General features: G+C 50.3%; 1 protein-coding gene across 12 annotated transcripts in view; it reads right to left on the bottom strand.

Moving 5' to 3' along the window:
* Cacna1a (calcium voltage-gated channel subunit alpha1 A) overlaps positions 1 to 22,433 on the bottom strand; it is a 283,383-nt gene that overhangs the window by 219,176 nt on the left and 41,774 nt on the right. For all 12 annotated transcript variants that reach the window (XM_029532727.1, XM_029532724.1, XM_029532734.1 and 9 more), the window contains exon 2: positions 11,585 to 11,884. In XM_029532727.1, the coding sequence (XP_029388587.1) occupies positions 11,585 to 11,884 (300 nt within the window). The remainder of the gene's footprint in view (positions 1 to 11,584; positions 11,885 to 22,433) is intronic.

Raw genomic sequence — 22,433 nt, 5'->3', positions numbered from 1 at the left:
CCACCTATCTATCCAACTATCCATTCATCTGTCCATTGACCACCCAACACCTATCCATCCATCTCCATCAATTCATCCATCTATCCATTCATCCATGCGCCTGTCAGTGGTAGTTCAAGTAAGAATGACCCCTATGGGTTCCAGTACTGGAACACTTGGTTCCTAGTTTGTGACACTGTTTGGGGAGGTCCTGTGATGCAGCCTTGCTGGAGGAAGTACACCACTGCCCTACTTGTAGTTTGCTCTCTACTTCATGTTTATATTTGAAGATGTGATCTCTCAGCTTCCTGCTCCTGCTGCCATGCCTGATGCTCGATGCTTGATGCTGTTTTCCCACCATGATGGATGCTTGTTCCTCTGGAACAGTAAGCCCAAATAAACACTTGCTTCTCTAAGTTGCCTTGGTCGGAAAGTACCTAAGACACAGCCCTTTCTGTCTACTGACCCACATATCCACCATAACTTCACGGAACCTCTTCTTCCCCAAGCCATGATCCATAACAGACACCGCTTCAGTGAGATTAAAAACTGATAGGAATGTCAAACGTTCACATTCAGAAAACTTGCAAAAGTAGTCAAAGGCCACGAACCCTTTCCAATTCTTTCCAGTTTGTTCAGTGACCAGTCTGAACAGTTTGAAGCCTTGCAAGACCCTTGAAAAGATGGTCTGTGTGTACAGTTTTGAAGCATCAGATGTCTTGAAAAGAGGCACTCAGAGAGACAGGGCTGGCTGCAAGCGAAAGGATGTGGAGAGGAAAGAGGAGCGGTCGGGGGTGAGGTGAGTCTGGCATTGGGTCACAGGGAACGGGAGGGAGTGATTAGGAACATACAAACAGATGGTGGAGAGGTGGGAAAATCTGGCCTGGGCTTACGAACCAAGAGATTCTAGTATTAACAGGCAGCAGGTCTGGTGCACAGCTCAGAGGCTGAGCCCTCACAGAGCATGTGCAGGAGGTGCTGGGCTCCTTCCCCAACACTTGGGGTAAAGAAAATAAGACTGTAGCTGCCTTCCCTTAGGCTTAGTTCTGAAGCTACAGTGTATGAGCCCAGCATAGACACCAAACAATAAGAAGTGCTGAAGGAGCGTTTGGCACAGAGCAGAACAGAAACTTATGGAGCACCTACTATGTGTCATACACTAATCCAAGCATCAGGTCAGAGAAGCCCAAATATGTCCATCATCCACCCATCTCCCTGCGAAGAGACCATTGTGCTGAGTGCTGCCCACTGTAGGAAGCACCACCTGAACTAATGCTGTCAGTCAGTCATCCGAGAAGAGAGCCACTAAAAGCCTGCTACGTAGACTGCACGATGCCCTCAGCCATTGTGTGATGTTGTAATGGAATATCACATGCTGGGTAATGTATGAAGAAAACAAGTGCGTTTCTCAAAGCTTTGGAGCCTGATGTCAAGAGCACATCTGTGAGGGTCACCACACTGCATCAGTCCATGGCGGAGAGCAGAAAGGCAAGAGAGAAAGCTTCAGAGAAGGCCGGGGAACTTGGGAGACTCTTCCTGCCCCTGGAAGCCTAGTGTCCTGACAACAGCATTAACCCATTCACACAAGCGGGACCCTCAGTTCCTAGTCATCTGTTCTGCGTCCGCTGTGCATGAGATGAGTCCAGAGCAAGCACCCCATACGGCAAGCCACACCCCTAACCCCTCACTTGGGCAGGGACTCTACACTAAATCTCACCCCCTGTCTCTCACCTGATGATTTTAGGCAGAGTCGCTATGTCTGAACCACGCCCCAGCCCCTCACTGGGGGATTCTAGGGCAGAACTCTATAACTGAGCCACGCCCTCGTCTCTACCTAGTTACCCTTCAGACTTCACCTCTCGACCCTACCGCCCTGAGGACTAAGCCTCTGAGGGAGATGTCTAGTTTGCACACTCGGTTGTGGCAGAAGACAAGGCACAAGAGACTCATCTGAGATCATCTAGCCAGTGGCCCTCAGAGGCGGGGTCTGAGACACAGCCACTGCTGGACGCACGTCCTCCACTCCGTCCTATGCTTCTGTGCAGCCATTGCCACGACCAAGGTCCAAACCACGGGTTTCCACACACGCAGGCAAGACTGACTGAATGATCCAGTCTTGCAGAAGGACCACTTGCGGACTAAGAGATCGCTCGAGACTAGCCCTATGTGTGGCGGCCGGTGTCCTTTAAACACTGACAGCTCTCAGCCGACTCTAGCTGAAACTTGATGCCCATGCATAGACTCAAAGAACAGCCTGAATTCATTCATTTCTTGACTTAGAAATTACCCACGGATCACTTTAGCAGTGCTCCAAAAGGCAAAAGAAATAAAACCACATCAAACTGGAAATATCCAGAATATACATCACCAAGGATATGTAAACAGTTGAACTAAGCCAGGATGTAAGAGAGCAGAGAAAGAGCGAACAGCCTGGTGCTACACACAACCAGAAACGAAGCTCAGAAACTGAGCACAGGGGCGGGAGAGATGGCTCAGTGGCGGCATGGAATCCAAATTCAGTTCCCAACGTGGTGGCTCCTAGTTCAATTCAAAGGACTGGGACAGGTTAGCTTTCTCACTTCAGGAGTGTGGCTCACTGACATAAGGCCCTGGAATCCAACCCCATCACTCCAAAATGAAATGAGTCGCACAGTAATACCAGGAGCTGCAATAACATGTATCCAGACCCCAGGGGTACGGAGGAGTGGTCGCAGTTAATTAGCATTAACTCTTATCTTCAGAACATAGAGTCCAGCTCTTTTTCACAATGGGATTGTCCAATCCACCTGTGTATCTTATGTCCCTCCTGTGGTTCTGTGGACAAAGGAGCCCTCACTGAGCAAACAAGAAGCCAGTGGCAGCAGGTGTAAGGGCTAAGGAGTGTCTGCAGCTAGGTTGCCCGGCCCTATCTGTTTCAGCTTGAGCCTACCCGTTAGCTCCCCCTTCCCACCCAATTCAGTCTCCTCTAAATGAGGCTTCACAGCAGCAAATACCAACCTCGTGGCCCTGCCCATGCCTGAGACTCTAAGGACAGGAAACTATACAGGTGATGAACTCTATGGTTTGACTGGCCAGAACCTGCTTGATCCCATCGAGCAGGGCTCAGCCTCAACATTGTTCCCATTCCCTTGATTTAGGAGTTGGAGGAGGAGCTAAGGATGAAAGCCTGGGCCTTGTGCATGGAGCAAGTGCTCTTCCACTGGGCCACGCCCTGATACTTGAATTAGAGTCTTTGTGTCCATTTAATAGTCATTCATATAAAATGGACAGACCCAAAGTGGAAAGCTCACCTAGAAATGTGAGTGGCATTCCTCAGCAGGATGACTAAGCTAGATCACGTCCTAAATCCCAGGGGGAGGGAGTGAGAGCAATATGGTGGCTGGTCTGAGCCAACCATCAAGTGCCTTTAAGAGCTAGTGGCACTCAGACGCTAGGTAGAAGATGACAAGACCCTCTCTCGAAATAGAAGTAGAAAGGGGGGCTGAGGGTGCCACTCAGTGGCAAGCATTCATTTGTAAGTCCCTGTTTTCATACCTAGCACAGGGGGTGGGGGCAAGGGGAGACCGTGAGGGGTAGGGGTCAGGGAGATAGCTTAGTCAGCTAGACGTTTGCCTTGCTAGCACGAGGACATTAGTTCAATTCCCAGAACACACATCAAAGGTCAAGTATGGTGGCATGTGCTGGTCACTTCAGTCCTGGGAAAGTAGAAACAGAAAGATCCTAGGGCCCACTGGCCACCCAGCCTGTCCTACTTGGAAAGATCCAGGCCAATGAGCCACCATGTCTCAGAAAACAAAATATCTACACCGCTTCATCTATTAGTACATATGAATACACACACACACACACACACACACACATCAAAGAATCTGAGGTCCTGGGTTCAATCCCTAGCACCCCAAAATGACAAGAATGCATCTGTAGAGACCAACATCCTTATTGTCCAGAACTCATGGGCACCTCAAAAACCCAGGGCAGATAACTGGGGGAAGGCAGCTCGCATCGTCTGCCTGTCTTGCCCAACCCCCCAAGAATATTCCTTGAGTTTTTCACTCTCTTAGATAATCAGGGGAGACAAAAGCTAGGAGTCTGGGGAGGCACAGTCAACATACTCTGTTCTGTTTGGGTTTCTGATACAAGGCCGAGACGGACCTCGAACTCATGATTCTCCTGATAGGTGGGTCTTCCACACCAAGAAAACTCCCAAATTCCAATCCAGGATCTGAGCAAGGTTCTTCTGGTGGGTCTGCAGTGCTCACCCAGAGATGCTCAGAGAAGCCACTGGAGACTTTGGTCTCATTCTGAGCTGGTCTCCTGACCAGCTCTGAAGGACAGGACAAGGGGTGGGAGGGAGGCTCCAGGAAGCTAATTACACAGTTCAAACCCTCACCCTGTCACCCCTGAGGGAGGGACTGAGAAGAGGGAGTGACTGAGCAGCGGAAGGGAAGTAATTTTATCTTAGACCGAAGGGAATCGAAAAGTGGGCCAAACGGACACGAGGCTTTTTTGTTTTGTTTTGTTGGTTTTTTTCCCTTTCCCTGAAAGCTTCTAGAAAGGATCAAGGATGCACAGTGTTTGAGGCATATGTTACAAACAGTAGTGTTCTGTCGGACAGGCCCATCTTGGGAACGCAACACCAGGAAACCTACATGGAAACCCAAGATTATTATCTCAGCATTTGGGAGGCAGAGGTGGGAGGATAAGGAGTTCAAGGGCCAGCCTCAGCTACATGAAATCCTGGCCACACACACGCACGCGCGCGCACACACACACACACACACACACACACACACACACACACACACACACACACACACACACACACACACACACACACACACACACTCCAGAACTACTTACTGAAGACAGAATGGAATGATTCTGGATTCTGTTCATACGTTTTAGAATGTTCTTGACATGCCAACCATTTTCTAGGCTGCACCCCAAGAACCTCTCAATACACTAGCCAGAGCTGCTTCCTCACAGCCCGAAGTGTGGAAACTGAGGCCTCAACCAAAGATTGGGTGGCTTCAAGAATTCTAACACTCGAGGCTGGTCTATTCACATGCCGAGGGATTTTCTGGTTATTGTTTTATTCTCTTGAGGTCTCTGTCTATCTGAGACAGACCCTCGTGTACCCAGACTGGCCTCAAACTGGCTACGTAGCCCAAGATGACTGAGCACTTCTAATCCTCCTGCCTCAACCTCCTGGGTGCTGGGATCACAGGTGTGCGCCACAATGCCTAGTACCTACAATGCTGGGGATGGAACCCAGGGCTTTGTGCATGTTGGGCAGGTACCAGCTAAGTCACATCTCCAGCCCCTCAAGGGTTTTCTTCTCCCATCTGCCCTCTTTGGGACTCGTGGCCCCTTGCTCAAGAGATGATTCTTGGAAATATATTAGCTGCACGAGAGCGAAGCCACGTAAGCCCTGCTAGCGGTGACTTCACCAGAGAGAAAGTGCATACACAGGTCATTCTATGAGCAGCAGCAACCAAGGGTATGCACCCAAGCACCTGGCAGGCAGCTGGCTTTCCATCTCAAAGGCCCTGCTTTCCACTGCCCAAGCAACACTTAGGAGACCTTCCCTGCCTCAACAGCTTTGTCCACAGCCCCCAGGCCTCTGCCATGAAAATCTGGAACATGAAAATATCAGCATAAGGCCACATCAGATGTTGCAGCAGAGAGCCTGTGGGTGAAGACAGACTCCTCTTGCACTCACTCGACAAACGTTTAAGGTGACTTGGCCGGCACAGATCTGTTGCCATGAAGACAATGGAGTGAGGGAGCCTGACTTTCTACTACTGCAGAAACTAGGACCTCTTCTGGTGTGAGCACAGAGTTGCTGAGCACACCCTCAGTCATGCCCAGCTGTGGCATCTAACCACTGTCCCTTACAAAGCTCAGTGTCTGCTCTGCACCCCTGAGGCCATCCCTCGGTGTGGTGCTCAGGATCTAGGGTCTGAGGGATAGCAGACAGTGCATGGTTCCCTGTGTCCACTCTGGGGGACAGTTTGGACATCTCATCTCTTGCAGAATTAAGCTTGCGCCTATCAGGAAACCCAACCATCCCAAACCCGGGCCTTTACCAAAGAGAAATGAAATATATCTCCACAGTGTTCCCGATAAAACCCGGACGCTGGCATTAACAGCTGCTCTCTCACCCACACTGGAGACATCCAAAATGTCCTTCAGCTGGGACCCAGGGGACAAACTGTAGCTCATCCACTGAATACTACTCAGCAATTAAAAGGGAGAAGGTGGGGTGGCACACACCTTTCATCTCGGCACTCAGGAGGCAGAGGCAGGTGGATCTCTGTGCACTGGAGTCCAGCCTGGTCTACACAGTGAGCTTGGGGGAAGCCAGGGTTACCTAATGAGACAGGGATCTAGTGGGCGGTGTTGAGGATAAGCTAATGATACTCAGACTACTACAGACCAGATGAAGCCAGCCTCTAAAACCTCAGTGCTGCCTGTCTCCCAGCAACGGGATGCAGGAGATCAAGAAGGCAGGCAGATCGAGAGACTGCCTCAGAACATCAAGACCTGGGGCTGTAGCTCAATGGTGGAGCTCTTGCCTACTGTGCAGGAGGCTCAGGGTTCCGTCCGTAGCACTGAAGGAAAAAAAAAAAAAAAAAAAGCTAGTGCACGATTCTATTTCTAGAACCTTCTAGAAAAAGAAAAAAGAACTCTAGAAAAGGAGATGAGGTCACAGGTCACAAGGGACTGGAGATGTGAGGTGCTGACTCAGAAGAGGAACAGGGAATATTTTGGGGAGATGGAGCTATTCTGTATGTCAAATAGGGCAGTGGCTCTGCAGCCTACGCATCTGTCAAAACTCACCAAATAATACACACGCAAGACAGAGCCTGGTACAAAGAGATCACACCTCAGTAAACCTGCTTTCTACGCGGAAGGGAACAGACCACAGGATGTGCTAGGACGACCCGGAGACCCCCAAGCACAGCCCTGAGCTGGCAGCAGAGGGGCCCCAGAAGCACACTGGATACAATCCCAACACTCTGGAGACTGAGGCAACCAGGGCCATGAGTTCAAAGTCAACATGAGCTATATAGTTTGACCCATTGTAGGGAGGAGGAGGGACAAAGGGAAAGAGCTCCTGATGGAAAGGCAGAATCCTGAGCCACTCCCAAGGCCAGCGACAGACCGGAACCATCATTTTAATGGAAGACACCCTACAAGCGTAAGACCCAGATGCTCCTTTGCTCTCTGTGGAACCACATCTTGAAGAGTCACCGATACCACCAGACAAACCGAAATCATCCAATCAGCCCTGTAGCCCCTCAACGAGCCCACATCAGCCATCACCCTTGCCATTACTGGCCTCCTGGCACTACTGTTGTTTAGCTGTCCAGCATGACAAGCTGTCAACAGACCATACACTGCTAGCCCAAGACTGGACCACAATTCAAAATCTCGATTCTGGTACCTATTGCCTGTATGCCCTCTCTCCAGCCTCATGTTAAATCAGAAAATCCTAAGCTGAACACCATAGTTAAATCAGGACCTCTCTGCAGTATTCCTGGCAGGGTGGGGGTGAATCAGCAGACCTTCATTAAACACATTGGTTTTTCTGCTTTAAAACCTACCCCGATGCTTGCCAAGTGGGCTGCACACAAGCTGGGGCTTGGGTTCCCCGGCAGCACCCCAAAAGGCCATATAGACCCTGAGTCACTTTAGTTTTGCTTCCAGATGGGCAGATCTTCAGGTTCTCCCAGGTTTTTGAGTAAGGAATTATACCTTTGTGGAATAAACTTCCCAGGGGCAAAGCTGGGATAATTCTTACTTCCCAGATGGCTTCTCTGGAAACGCCTGGCAAGCGCATATAGTAGTATAGTGCATATAGTAGAGGAACTCTATAGCTCCAAACAGCTCTCCATCTCAGTCAAACTCTCTAGAACATTCTATGTTTCAGGTCAGGCCAAGGGTCTGACCACAGGCTGTTGCACCTCTCCGGGGTCCTATCACACTTCTCTGTTCTGGAGGAGAACCAATAGCCAGGGCCCACAGGCCCTGATATCATGGTGACTCCAGGATCCTTCTTGAGTTTTACAAACTTGGCCAGTGTGTGGTGAGGGACAAAAACTGGGACCCCAGCACTGAAGAATCAGAATTCACAGCCAGAACAGGGAGGCACACTAGCATAAGGAGGGTGGAAAGATGACACTGGCATTTGATGGAGCAGGTGGCAGCATGAGGGGACGCTCTAGGAAAGTTGGGGTTCAACAGATCCTAGCTCTGTGGGGACCATCACAGCCCCTCTTTTCTACATTCTAACCAGACTTCCAATGAAAGGGACCACGAGTGAAGGTGTATGTCACTTCAAGGCAGCTCGCTGAGAGAACATCGCGGGCTATAGACTGTACTAGTAGTTTCTTTCCCAGATGCAAGGACCTCTGGAGACTGGCCTCCAGCCTGAGCTGCTGGGAGACAGCAAGAATGGAACTGAGGTGTCCAGCCAAGTGTCCCAAAGTGGAGAGAAAGCAAGGCTCCACCCTTAGCAGTTGACCTCACTGGAACCTGCGGGTGGGAGGGAGATTCCCTGTCCATGGTCAACTCCACAGTCCCCCCCCCCCCATCCACAGACAGCAAAGATGGCCACCGTTCATATGGCCCCACGACCCTCTATAGACTGAGCTCTAAAAGCAGGCTCTGCTCCACACATTAGAAACTGGTGGGGTCAGGCCACCCCAAGACCAGCTCCAAGGGAAACGACAGAAAGCATAGACGAGAGCATCCCTAAAGGCCCGTGATAAACATCCGAGAGGCCACCACACAGCAACGGTCTGGATGCACTGGAGCATGAGAAAGCATCTTAAAGGTATTCTCAGGGCAGTCAGGTACAAAAGAACACTGCTCCAGGCCCATCCACGCAGGGCCTAAAAGGAAGTGAGGAGGGCGGCTGAGACCCGGGAGGGGGAGACAGAGGTCCTTTGGCCTGGAGGGTGTGCATTCATCAGTGGTGCCAGACCCAACTCGTATGCTTGCGTGTACACATCTTTAGACTTCATTCTAAACAATTCTGAACATGTTCATTCAACTGCTAAAGTGCTTGCCGAGCATGCGTGAGACCCTGGTTCCAGCCCCGGCACAGAGCAAAGCTGGTGTCATGACTCAAATTCTCCTCAGCCACATAGAGAGTATGAGACCAGCCTGGACTATATGAGACCCTGTCTTCACCTCCCTAAAAAAAAAATTTTAGAGAAATTATTTAAGTGCTTTTTTTTTTTTTTTCCAATGCCAATAGTATTTGGATTTTTTTTTTTTTTTCTTTTTAAAGTCAATGCTCTGTGTGGTATCTTGACTCCCAGGCAAGTCTGCGATGTTCCCTCCCACTGGCCTGAATTTCTTGATGGAACAGCCTCAGGTCTTCTGTCCCTCCCTCTCCAACCCTCCGGGAAGCAGCTTCCTGCATGATGACCTGGCTTGGAGACCATTGGATCCTGGATGGGAAACGCTCCCTTCTGGAGCAGGGCTGTATAACAGTGTTTGATTCTTCAGGTCAAAAAGGGAACAGAGGCTAGGCTCTGCAGAGAGGGCGGGAAACTGCACACACTCATTCCAAAGCTACCCAGTACAAATGAGGCCTGAGCTAGCCAGGAAACAAGGTTGGGGATGCTCCCATGGTGCCCGGGGCTCAGCCCCAACATGACTCTTGTGAGGGTCCATCACCTACAACTCTCAGAACTGCAGCATCCAGGAGGGACAGGGGTGAGCTGAGGACAATGGAGGGGCTCCTCCAACTCTTCTGCCTCCTCTTGTCTGGCTACAGAAAGGGGGAAAGCCATTTCAACAAGAAAGCCCATCAGTCCAGTGACTGCTCCCCCAAGACGGCAGCACCTAGCGCCACCTGAAGTTGTGTTTGTATCTCCCCCTCCCCCCGACATCCTCTAAGCCCCCAAGACTCTTTCCAGTATGTGTACTAAAGTCACACATCCTCTCATGTTCCTGGACTGGAATGTCTGGGAGTGCACATCGCCAGCCTTCAGGACCCACCTTTGCAAGGAGGAATTCAGGGGCAAAATCCTGGCACCTATCTGAAGCACCAATAAACACTGGTTATGAAGACATTCCTCAAAAAAAAAAAAGGTCTTTGGCTACATAAATCTTAATTTTCACTGGCCTCCAAGTAAACCACGTACTCCGAAACCTCCTGCTCTCTTGATATGATTTCACAGCCCCAGGAACCAACCATCTGGAGCCCCCAGAAGTGAATGCACCCCTCTGTGCTCTTTGAACAGGACCTCCAAGAGCCCAGCTCCGCCTGAGCCGGAAGGGCCCCACCCATTACAGAGGAGCTATGAACCCCCTTGTAAACTCTAATAAGAACCTGACCAGCCCAGGTAATTCTGGCCCTCAACAGCCTGGAGCCTGAAAAGCCAAGAGGCATATTTGGGCATGGCAGGGTGGCCAGCCAGCCTGGGGAGCAGGGTGTGTCCCCCCCACACCGGGAATCTGGGTCATGCTTAGACGGCAGAGAAACCTCAACTCTACCCACCCGCGCCTGCCTGCATCACCCCAGATGCTAAGCAAGTCCTCTTCCAGGTTTATGGGAAGCAAATGAGGACTTCATGGAATCAGGGGCACTGTGTGTGCAATCAGTCTCGACAGAGGAAAAAACAGCTCTTTGCCATTTTCCTCTGGGTCTTTCATGGAAGAGGGATTGCCTACCTGCCCAAGATGTCTATGTGGAGGCTGATCCTTCTGGTGTTCCTTCCCAGGTCCCCAGTGTATGAGAAGCTAAACCCAAGTCCACAAAAAGCCCTTCAAAGGATCCCCACTTCTTTTCCTTCCTTCAGCCTCCCCTCAGACTGAAACAACACACCTCAAATCTTCCCAGGCCATGGGCCTCACCAGGTGGATGGCATTATGTTTCTTTACACCCCCAAAAAAATAACGCTGAAGGGGCTCTGATCTGTGACAGGAGAGAATGGAAGTTGCACACAGGGGTTCTGATGATGTGTCCCTCAAACCACAAAAAAAAAAAAAAAAAAATAGTCCCCAGATGCAGCTGGTGGCCCACCCAGAGCCACTAGCTGAGGGATGGCTTCTCTAGGCCAGGCCATGTGCTACCCTATACCCTAGGCCTGAGGATCCCACCTTGGGTGGAAGGCCAGGGTTGAGAGATCGGGGTACTATTCCGAAGGATTTGAGGAAGACCTGTATGGGTTCTCTTACCCTGTAACCCAAATCGTCCAAGCACTGGCCCAGCTAGTGCTTCATCAGAAGTCAGACCCCATCGGAAGAGCCCCCATCAGTGTCCCCGCGCGACCCGACCCAGGATCCAGACCTTCGGTCTTCACAAGGAACCACTCACTCCCCCAGTCCCAAGCCTTCTAACTACTCGCAGGCTCACTCTGCAGCTGCAGCCCAGCAGGCCTGGAGACTGCCTCCCTCAGCTACCGGGCCCTCATCTCCAGCCCCTAGCCGCCGAGAAGCCCCCCAGCTCCCATCAGCCCCCAGGTCTCTTTCCCAGCCCCGCAGAGGGAGAAGGAGGAGGAGGAAAAGGAGGAGGAGGAGGAGGAAGAGGAGGAAGAGGAGGAGGAGGGGAGGCGCAGCCGCTCGGGCTGGGGCAAAAGGATATGGCCATTCCGTGATCTTTTTGGCGTATTTTCTCACCACGTTGTCTTCACTGAAGAGGAACAGGGAGCGGTTGACCGTGAGGCAGTTCTGGCGGACAGGGATGGGGTTGTAGAGGGCCATGGTCCGCGCTCTCTGCGCCATCGACTGCTTGTACATCCTCTGCGCTCCGGGCTGCCCGCCCTGCCGGCTGCCCCCGGCTCCTCGGCCGCCCGCGGCGCCCACGACCACCCCGGCGGCCGGCCCTGAGCCTCCTCCGCCTGCGCCGTAGCGGCCCGGCATCTCGTCTCCAAAGCGGGCCATTCTGCAAAGAGCAAAGGGCCTCGGGTTACGCGGCGGCTGCTGTTGCTGCGGCGAGCGCTGCGGAAGCCACGGCCACCGCCACCACCACCACCGCCGCCGCTGCTCAGGCTGGCCGGGCTGTGGGGACGGCGGCTGCACCTGCGACTGCGGAGACGCTCCACGGCCCAGCCCATCGGGCGGCGGCGCCCGGCCTCAGCTCGGGGGGCTCACGAGCGGGACGGCCCGGCCGAGCCGGGGAGCGCGGCTCGGGACATGCCGGCAGAGGCGGTGACCCCGGGCGGGAGGAGGGGTGCGGGGGAGGGCGCGGGGGCGGGGCGCGGGGGAGGGGCGCGGCAAAAATAACCGGGGACGCGTTCCAGGCGATCCCCGGCCACCCACTCCGGAGAAGAAAAAAAATTTTTTTCAGTTAAAAAAAAAAATCAGTTAAAAAATAGTGTAAAAAGATCAGTTTTTTTTTTTAAAGCAACGCTCCAATGCACACCCCCTTTAAAACGCGAAGTCTAAGCGAAGGACGTCCCCCCCCCTCCCTGGGACGCAGCGACTAGCTTCAAATTCCTCCGAGGTCCGGGTCAGCTTGGCATCTTGCTAAAGGCGTGGGCTCGGCCCATTAGTAAAAAAATAAAATAAAATAAAAAGAAGAAAAATTAAATAACAACAACAAAAAAACCCCCAACAAAACCAGGTCTTTGCTATAGGAAGAGGGTGGCAGCGAAGGATTTGTCCGTCTGTTTTTCTGACTTTCCTAGACCTGGAAAGAACAGAAAATTCCTGAAAACGCTGCAGCCCCTCCCCCAAATTCAGCCCGACTGGAGAGCAGAGGGCGGAGGAGCGGGGCGCAGGGGCGCGGCGGGGCTCGGAGGCGTCAGGGAGCCGCTGGTCCCCGGCTTTGAAAAAAGCCGATCTGTTTTCCTCCTGATTCAGCAGCCGCCGGCTCCTCTGCGCGCGGAAGCGTGTGTGCGCGCAGCCAGGCGCGGCGCAGCCTCGGCCGGGGGGAAATTGCAGCAGCGCAGTCTTGAAAATTCCCCACGGGGGGAAGGAGGCGAGAGAGCGAGCGAACGTGGAGGGAGGGCGGTGCGCGCCGCTCGGCAGCGGTTCGGGCTGCGGCAGAGCCTGGCAGCATCCCACCCCCGGGTGCCTCCCTCCCTTCCCCCCAGCTCCGCCGAAAGAAGAGGTGCGGGGTGCGAGGAGGGAGCTGCCCGCCGGGAGCCGGGGCTAGATCGCGGCCCTGCGCCCTAGAGCAAGACCCACCCGGCGACACGCGCAACCAATCACCGGCGCGGGAGCAGGCGCGGCCAGGCGCGCAGGGGGAAGTCGGGACAGAGTCCTCCCGCACAGGGGACCTTGCTTGCCACCCGAGGTCCGCGTCGCTGCCTAGAACGAGGCGTGCCCAGCAGGAAGGAAGAAACTTAAAAGACCAGAGGGTTTGGTCTGGAGACTTGGTGTGGGTGGCCGTCGCTGAACAAATGTGGGTCTGTTGAGCAGAAGACAGTTTTTACGAGCCAGAAGGACGGTTTGGGGCACTTCTAGGAAGGCTGTGGGTCCCAGGGGGCCAATCCAAGCTAATGTTTAGGAGATCCTGGTGGCAGCCCCTGTGTGAGCTCCCAGGAGCAGACCACTCACCGAGTCCTAGGCGCGGGGAGGGGGGAGGGGGGCGGCTGGCCTAGCTCGGTTTGGCCCCTACTCTATAAGGCACTTGGATCACCCCACCTGCTTTTCCACCACCCCACCCCCCCATTTGGAAACATCATGAACACAGAGAAAACGACATAAATCACAAATGAACAAGTTGAGGAATTGCTGCGAATGAACCCTCCTGGAAGCCAGCTCCCCAGAAACCTGCCTACAGGCCTACACGAGGGGGGGGGGGTGGGGAGGCAGCGCCAGTATAACTTATGCCTGAGCATTCTGCTAATTCTTTTAGCTTTATTTACGACCTCGGCATGCCTTCCTCGGCAGGAGTTATGTTTTGCTTCTTTTGATCTCATAATAAGCGTCATTCTGCCTATCCTGTGGGTGATAACATTTTCTTTGCTGTATAATACTCTATAAAGAAAAGTCTACAATTTGCTCGTTCACTTTCTTTGTATTTTGTTTAATGGGCATCTGGGTTCTTTCTTTGGGGGCTACAGTACAGCACTGCCTGAGACACCATATGCATGTGAGCTTGCCTACTTGTGGAGTATGGGCAGTGTTCCAGGCTCTATACACAGTCGCTTCAGGATTATAGGGTGTGAAACTTACCTTCTAACTGAGATGTACCAAGAAATAGTTTGGGGAGCTAGAAAGGTGGCTTAGAAGGCAGAATGTAGGCTGTTCTTCCAAAGGACCCCGGTTGGATTCCCAGCACCAACACGGTGACTTACAACCAACCAGCTCTAACTCCAGTTCCAGGTAACCCAACACCATCTTCTGGCTTCCTTAGGCACCAGGTGTGCATGTGGTGCACAAGCATGCATTCAAACAAGACACTCACACATGTAAAATGAAATAATAAAGTTTTTAAAAGAAGGAATGGATTTCAGGGACCAGCAGGATGGCCTGCTGGATAAAAGGGCTTGCAGCCAAGCCTTCCGACGTGAGTTGGATTCCCAGAACCCATATGATGGGAGAAACCTGACTCTCACAAGATGTGCTCTGACCTCCACACACATACACAAAATTTAAAATACAATTAAAAATTGTTTTAATCATAAAGAAACTGTTTTCTTTTTGTAGGTGCAGGCCTGCCATCATGGAACTCCGAGGCTGAGGCAGGGGGATCGTGATTTGACATGAATTTCATTAAGCCTAAATGTGTGTGGCCTGGAAAGTAGAATGTGAAAGCGGGAGGGGCGAGGCTACGAAGGCAAATCTTCAGCTAGTTAAAGCCTGCTTGGCCCACACGCAGTATTTGAGTTCATTTGGAACATTTTAGAATGATGTTATGTCTGTATATCAACTCCCAGTCCTGTTCATTTTAAGGTTTTCTAATTTGTCAAAACAAGCCAGGTGTGGTGGTACCACCCACCTGCACAAGAGGCAGGAGGATTGTTGTAAGTTCAGGCACAGACTGGGCTCCAGGGTGCACGTTAAGCTAGTCAAATCCTGCCTCAAACAACAAAGCATATAAATAAATCACAACTAAGAATCTGATACAATAGGTGTGGCATAAGTCACACACAGGGGCAGAGCTGTGCCGGGGGGCGCAGGGCATTCACCACACCGCAATGGTGTTTATATCTGACCCTGTTCTGCCTTTCACTGTCTCAAAGGCCAATAACATAAAACAGGGAGCTGTTGCATAAGGATGCCAGGAATCAGTCCAGGAGACCTGCACCTTGCAGAACCAACCTTTCCCAGATTCATCCTCACCTGCAGGGGTTTCTGAAGCCCCTTGAGCTGCTTAGGATCTGGAGGATGATGGAGTCCTGGGATAAAGATTCCACAGGGTCTCCAGAGTAGCCCCATTGTGTGTGTGTGTGTGTGTGTGTGTGTGTGTGTGTGTGTGTGTATGTATGTATGTATGTACGTACACACAGACAGTCAAGCACCTGTGTGCAAATGCACGTGGAGTCCAGAGGACAGTTTTAGATATTGTTCCTTAGGTGCCACCCGCCTTTTTAATTAAAGAATTGATTGATGACTGACTGACTGACTGGCTGACTGACTGACTGACTGACAGAGGAACAGAGGTTGGCATCAGGTTTTGTCTTGTTCTGATTGATCTCCTCAGTTCCTCACTGGCCTGCAGTTTTCCAAGTAGAAAAGGCTAGCTGGTGAGTGAACCTGAGACATCTTCCAGACTTTGCCTCCCCAGCCCTGGGAGTGTGGTGCCACACCCTACTTCCTATGTGGGATTTAGGGAACCGACTCAGGTCCTCATGCTTGAAAGTCAAGGACTTGACTGACTGAGCCACTTCCCAAACCCAGCAGCCCACACATAAGCACTGAGGCTGGGAAAGGTTGGAAACTTCACCCAAGTCACTGCCGTGAGTTTAAAACCCATTGACACCGCGCTGCATAGAGGGCAGTCAGAAAACAGAGTATGTCTGTCAGTGCTAAACACTCAAACAGGCTGAGAGAGGTGTCTCGCTCCGGAGCTGCATCTTTTATTACCGTTGCTGTTGGTGTATGAGCACCAGAGGATGATTTTGTGATGTTGGCTCGCTCATCCCACCTTTACAAGGTGCCAGGGATAGAATGTGGCTCGCACCGGCTCTCCAGCAAGCACCCTTCCCTGCTGAGCCATCCTGCTGACCCTTCTGGGTGTGTGTTGGAGAAGAAAGAGGACATAAGTCCATGGACGGACATGCCCTGGGGTGCTGTCTGTGTGACGGGCATGCACCTGCTGAGACGCATGTTTAGAGGTTAGAGCAAACCTTAACCAAAGCCGGCTTTCTCCTCTTACCATGTGGGTCCTGGGAAACAAACTCAGTCAGTTGTATGCAGCAAGCGCATCTTTCCCTGCTGAGCCATCCTGTCAGCCCAGCCGTGTGTAATTGCTATGCTATAAATTCAAATCTGAGCAGAAGTTTGCTGACATTTGGGACTGTCTGCAGATAAGGAGACATTCTTTTAAAATGAAGGAATTAATTTCTCATAGAATCTCAAGTGGCTACTATAGGTAGATCCTGGGCCTTCAGTAACACCAGTGACTGCTGTTGACCAGGGAGAAAGACTCAGACTAGCCTCCTAGCCACACAGAGTTTAACAGCAGGTGGCCAGAAGCCCACCCCCCACCCTACCACCATGGGTCTATCTAGAATCCATCCATCAGCTGGGGTCCACATGTCAGGTGGGGGCTGGCTGTGGCTGCTGTATGACTGAACAGAGCACTAGAATGAATTTTCTCACAAGAAAGGCCCAGATCACATTCCACTAACACGGTTACCAGCACAGCCAGCCATCGAGCTGCAAGAAGGAAGGCGTCGGTCCAAGGCATTTGTCTCTGTCGTTCTGGCTGCACACCTGTCTTTAGAGGTAGAGAGCAAGAGTGACAGAGCCAGCGGAGTGTGGTGGCACACATCTTTAATCCCAGTGTTTGGAAGCAGAAGGAAACAGATCTAAGTTGGAAGCCAGCCTGGTCTACATAATGAGTTCAACATAGACTGAGGTTGCCTTGAACTTTCAGCAATTCTCCAGCCTCGGCCTCTTAAGTATAAGCTGTTGCCCCACCCACTTTTCTAACCTCTTCCTTAGTTCCAGGCAAGACAAGCCTCTCCAAGATTATGCTTACCACTGAGCCCTAGAACAAGTTGTATCTCCAAGGAGCCTGTCTTCCTTTCACTAGAGAAACAGTTTGAAACATCTCGGGGCTGGGTGCCATACAGTGTGGTAGGTCTGGATTTTTTTTTTTTTTTTTTTTTTTTTTTGTCAAAGTAAATAGGCACAGGCACTTTGGCAACTGCCAAGATAATGTACAAGAACTATCAGGGATATCTGAAAAGCATGGATAGAAGGCTGAGAAACAATGACACACGCACTGTGCCAAAGCTGTTCCCACACACATGCCTCCACCTGGGTTGGAAATGGCTATGGTCCCAAACATGCCTACAGTGATCTAACCACTGAGCCATGCCCCTGCCCCTCACTGGGAGATTCCAGGTAGATGCTCTAACCACTGAGCTATGCCCCTACCCCTCACTGGGGGATTCCAGGTATGGGCTCTACCACTGAGCCACATTCCTGCCCCTCTCTTGGGGATTTCTAGGCATAGGCTCTGTTACTGAGGTATGCCCCAGCCTGACACTTGTTAGTAAATGACCCTGCCATGTGGTTCTGGCAGACAAGCAAATGGTCAGAGTTAGCAGGATAAATCAGAGCTTCGTAGACACTGCTCTGCATCTCTTTGCCAAGAATGCAGGTTGTGAATGATTTGCTTCCAATCAGGGTCAAATGAAGGGGTGTGCTCCAGAGCTAGTGTCTTAGCAAGGGATAATGTGGCAAGTTCAGAGTAACCCACCGCAGTTAAGGAAAACCTGAGGGGAGATGCAGTTACAAAGATCCGATGGTGTCACACAGGACATTAGATGGCACAGCTGGTGTCACAAGGACATTAGATGGCACAGCTGGTGCCGGCAGGTTGGGTAATGATGTATTGATGTTAATTCCTGGGCGTGGCCATTTCCTCTGTGCTTGTTCGAGAGATGGATCTATTTCAGGAAACTCTGTTTCTAAGGTTAAAGGGCCACTGGATCTCTCAGTAGCCCAAGAAGATGAAGAAAGAGAAGGAGAGAGCTAGTGAGTATACATAGGAAAGGCTGACATTTGAAGACATTGGACAAAGGACATGCAGGAATTCTTCGTGCTATTTGTACAACTTTTTGGAGGTCTGAACTTTAAGGAAAAGAGAAAATGCAAACAGTTAACAAGAGAAAGCTGTGTGTGCACACGGCTCCTGCTATGTGTGCACACGGCTCGTTCTGTGTGCACATGTCTCATTGCCTTCCTGGGCATCTGCTGTGTGCCCAGTCATTTTGCAGCCACAGTCCAAGATGGTGTGTCTGAGCGGAATGGTGACAGAACGAAGGATAAATAAACAGAATGAGGGAACATGCAGTGTGAAGGAAGGCACTACCTATGCAGTAATAAGAGAGGAACCAGCACAGAGCTTTGGGGACTCGGAATGAGCAGTTGCATGGGAGATTGTCACACAGAATGGCAACCCTCTTCCTTGTCACTGTGCCCCAACATCCTCTTATCGTCTTCACATTGTAAATTAACTTCACTCTTTAACTGCTTGAAATTGCTCAGTGTTAAATATCATGTTCCCTGTCACTATTGTATTTAAACTGATCTTTAACTTTCTCATTAAATTTATGTATGTGGGTGTATTATGTATACATGTATGTTTGTATGCATGTATATGTGCATATGTATATATGTGTGTATTATGTATGTGTATGTGTGTATGTATGTGTGTATGTGTTTGTATGTATGCAAATATGTATGTGTGCATTCATGCATGTATTGTGTGTATCTATGTGTATGCATGCATACATGTATGTGTGTATATGCATGTACATATGTATATATGTTCATGAATGTATGTGTGTATATATGTTTGTATGTATGTATGAATGTGGATGAGTGCAGTGCCACAGTGTACACATGGAGGTAACTATTCAGGAGTCTTTCTTTCTACCATGTTGGTCCCAAGAAGTGAACTCAAGTCACCAGACTTAGTGACAAGCACCTCTATCTGCTGAATCAGTTTTCAGGTCCCCCAAACTGGTCTTAGACAATATGTGACATATGAAGCCAAGTGGTGTAGACCATAGGGACAAGCACTAACCTTCAAAGAGCTTAGAAACAGATTGGCTGCTTCCCCCTGAGTATTTACGTGATGGTGAGGAGTTTCCAGGAACAATTCCAGAGTAGAGAACCCGATGCCTCCAGCCAGCACACTAACCAGACTCAGTCCACAGCACCGGTGTGACGTGAGCTTGTGCCACAGGGGAGGAGGGATTTCTCTCTTCTCCCTGAACCCCTGATGTCCTTCCCAACCCAATATCTGCTCAATATCCTTCTCTAGTAAGGTTGAGGAGAGGGGCTGTGAGAAGGGCCCTCCAGTAAAATGCTTGCTGTGCAAACCTGAGTTTACATCCTTAACACGCACATGAAAAAAGCTGGGTATGGTCACTCAAGAACTAGACTGAGGGGCTGGAGAGACATGCCCAGCAGTCAAGAGCACTGACTGCTCTTTCAGAAGTCATAGGTTCAACTCCCAGCACCCACGAGGTGCCTCACAACTCCTCGTAGTAATAATTTCAGGGGACATGACACCTCTTCTGGCCTCTGTGGCACTGCACACACACACAGTACACAGACATACACGCAGACAAAATAACCACACACATTAAAATAATCAAATTTTAAAACAGGAGAGCACCTAATGTCAACCTTGACCCCCACAAGTTTGCGCACACACATACACTACAACTGGACATTAAGTAAAAATTAAGTTAGGGAAACTCCATGATTGTATAATGGAGCAGATCCAGATGGTTCCCATTCTCAGGAGAAGAAAGAATGATCATGTTTTCTTCTCTTTTACTCTTCTTTGGGGTCAACCATTTTGTCCAAATTTAAAACGTTTCTTCCTCTACCACTAACATCTAATTTGATGGTGAACTCCCCACCACCACCTCGATTCCCTGGAGCCTGGTCTCCCCTCTAGTTCACCTCCTGTACCTGGCCTCTCCCTCTGTCATCTCTGAGAGGCCCTCCCCCCACGTCTCCTTATGGACCCTGTCTTCCTCTCTTAATTTACTCCCCGACTGTGATGAAGTGCATCCTGTGGTAGTTTTCTGAGAAAGGGTGCATGAGAGGTCGTCTAGCTACTTAGCTCAAACTTAGATACACCTGAGCAGTGCTGAGCAGTCGTTATAGTTTATGCTTCAAGTCACCAACGGGACTCAGCTGGGTTGTGCCCCCCAACCGTCTCATGCCAATATAATCAAACGGCGGTAGGAGCTACACATAAAAGGTTTCCCCAGTCACAGGTCTGTCACAGAGCCTAGGAAGGCCCAAACAGTAGGGTTTGGAGTCTCTCGGTCTTTGTGCGCTCTCTCTGTTTGAGGCCTTCACACTGTGAGGTCAGGGTAAATGGGAGAAGAGTGCCAGTTCAGAAATTCCAAGCTTTCTCTCGCCCTGGAAGAAGTCAATATCTGCAGTCTCCCTTGTGACTTACCACTGGGAAGTGATGAGGCATCAATTCTGATTGTTCTGTCCAGTGAGTCACAAAACCTCATCAAGGGAAGAGAACGTGGATGTCACTCTGTTCTGGGAAAGCAGCAATTGTAATAGGGGAAAACACAACAGCATACGGACAGCTGTGAAAACGGCAATCTGCCTCCAGAAGCGAGCTTTAGAGATGTGTGTGCTGGGAAGTCTCTTCGTGCCCCTAAATAGTGTGATTAGGGCAGAGGAGGTACCACAGGGGAAGAGCCTCAGCTGCCTTCCTGAGGATCACGTTCAATTCCCAGCTCTTACATCTCCCACTGCCTGTATCTCCAGCACCAGGGGGATGTGACACCCTGTTCTGGATTCTGAGGACAACACACACACACACACACACACACACACACACACGCACACGCGCACACACACACGCGCGCACACACACACACACACACACAAGAAAAGAAATCTTTAAAAATAAAACAATGTGGCTGAGTATAGAATTTCACTCAGAGCATTTAACTTAGAAACCATGCTCCCTCTGCTGTTGGGACATTTCAAACCTTCTTGTCCCTCAGTCTCACTGGCCACTGTGCCCTGAAACAGTTACTACTGTGCTGTGCATAGAAGCCAGTCTGTTCTTGAGTACTGGGAAGGATCTTCAGTGCAGAACCCAGATCTTCCTTTCAACTTTGACAAACCTTTCCTAAGTGTTTCTTTGATGAGTTCTACCTGTCTGGGCTCTCTTGTCACTTCAGCCCTGTTACAAGTGAGCGGGCCCTTTTATTTGCTAGTTTTCATTTTGGTCTCCTTACAGTTATTCTTCTCTTTGAGACCATTCTCCAACTCACCCTTTAATCCTCCTGAGACCTGTGCATTTTTATTTCAGTATAACAGTTTTGATGTGTCCCATTCTCTGTCCTTTTCTTGCTTTACGGTCATATTTTTGTGCACTCCTAACAACAGCATTAATGATATTTCACATATTTTTAAGACTTGTTTTATTTTTATTGGGAGGGGGCAGAGGATATGCAGGCATGAAAGCCGTTGCCCTTCCAGGCCAGAAGATGGCATTAGAGTTCCCCTGGAATTCCACGCAGTTGTGAGCCACCATGTGGGTGCTGGGAACTAAATCTGAGTCCTCTGCAAGAGCAGCCAGTGCTCTTAACCAGTGAGCCACCTCACAATGCAGTTTGGAAGGTCCCCTGCACATGTGTCTTCTCTTCACTTGTCTGCCTGGGACTGTGCACACAAGTGAAGGGGCTCTTGGAGGGGTGGGTATGTTCTGCTGTGGCAGACCTCTTAGGAGATCTGCCTAGGCCATTTGGCCAAGAAATCTCCAGTAACATTTAGCATCCCCTCTGAAACTTGATTCTTTAGAAAAACAAGGTGTAATTTTCTTATACATAGATCATTTGATAGACACAGCTTTTGTGCACAATTCTGGCCTGTTTTGGATTGAATGTGCAGACTAGAAACTATTTACTTTCTACAAAAACTTGTCAACTAAATGTCATTCAAATTCTTCTCTCGAGGCTGGGCATGTCTCGGCTAGTGGAGCTCTTGCTTAGTGTCCCTGCAGCCCTGAATTCCAGGCCTAATGTAAAGTAGTGATGCCCACGCCTGCAATCCCAGCACCAGGGGATCTGGAGCTCATGGGCATCCTTGGCTACATACAGAGCCAGTCTGAGAGCTACATGAGACCCTATCTCAAATAAATAAATTAATTAATAAATAAATAAATTCTACGCTGTAAATGTGGAAGGTAACTTCTGACATTACAACCAGTGACCCTGTCTTAGTCAGGGTTTCTATTCCTGCACAAACATCATGACCAAGAAGCAAGTTGGGGAGGAAAGGGTTTATTCAGCTTACATTTCCATACTGCT

Source organism: Mus pahari, chromosome 20, assembly GCF_900095145.1.
Source record: "Mus pahari chromosome 20, PAHARI_EIJ_v1.1, whole genome shotgun sequence".
In the NCBI taxonomy this organism is placed as follows: Eukaryota; Metazoa; Chordata; class Mammalia; order Rodentia; family Muridae; genus Mus; species Mus pahari.
Note: the sequence above shows the minus strand (reverse complement) of the source record. Positions and strands in the feature narration are given on the sequence as shown.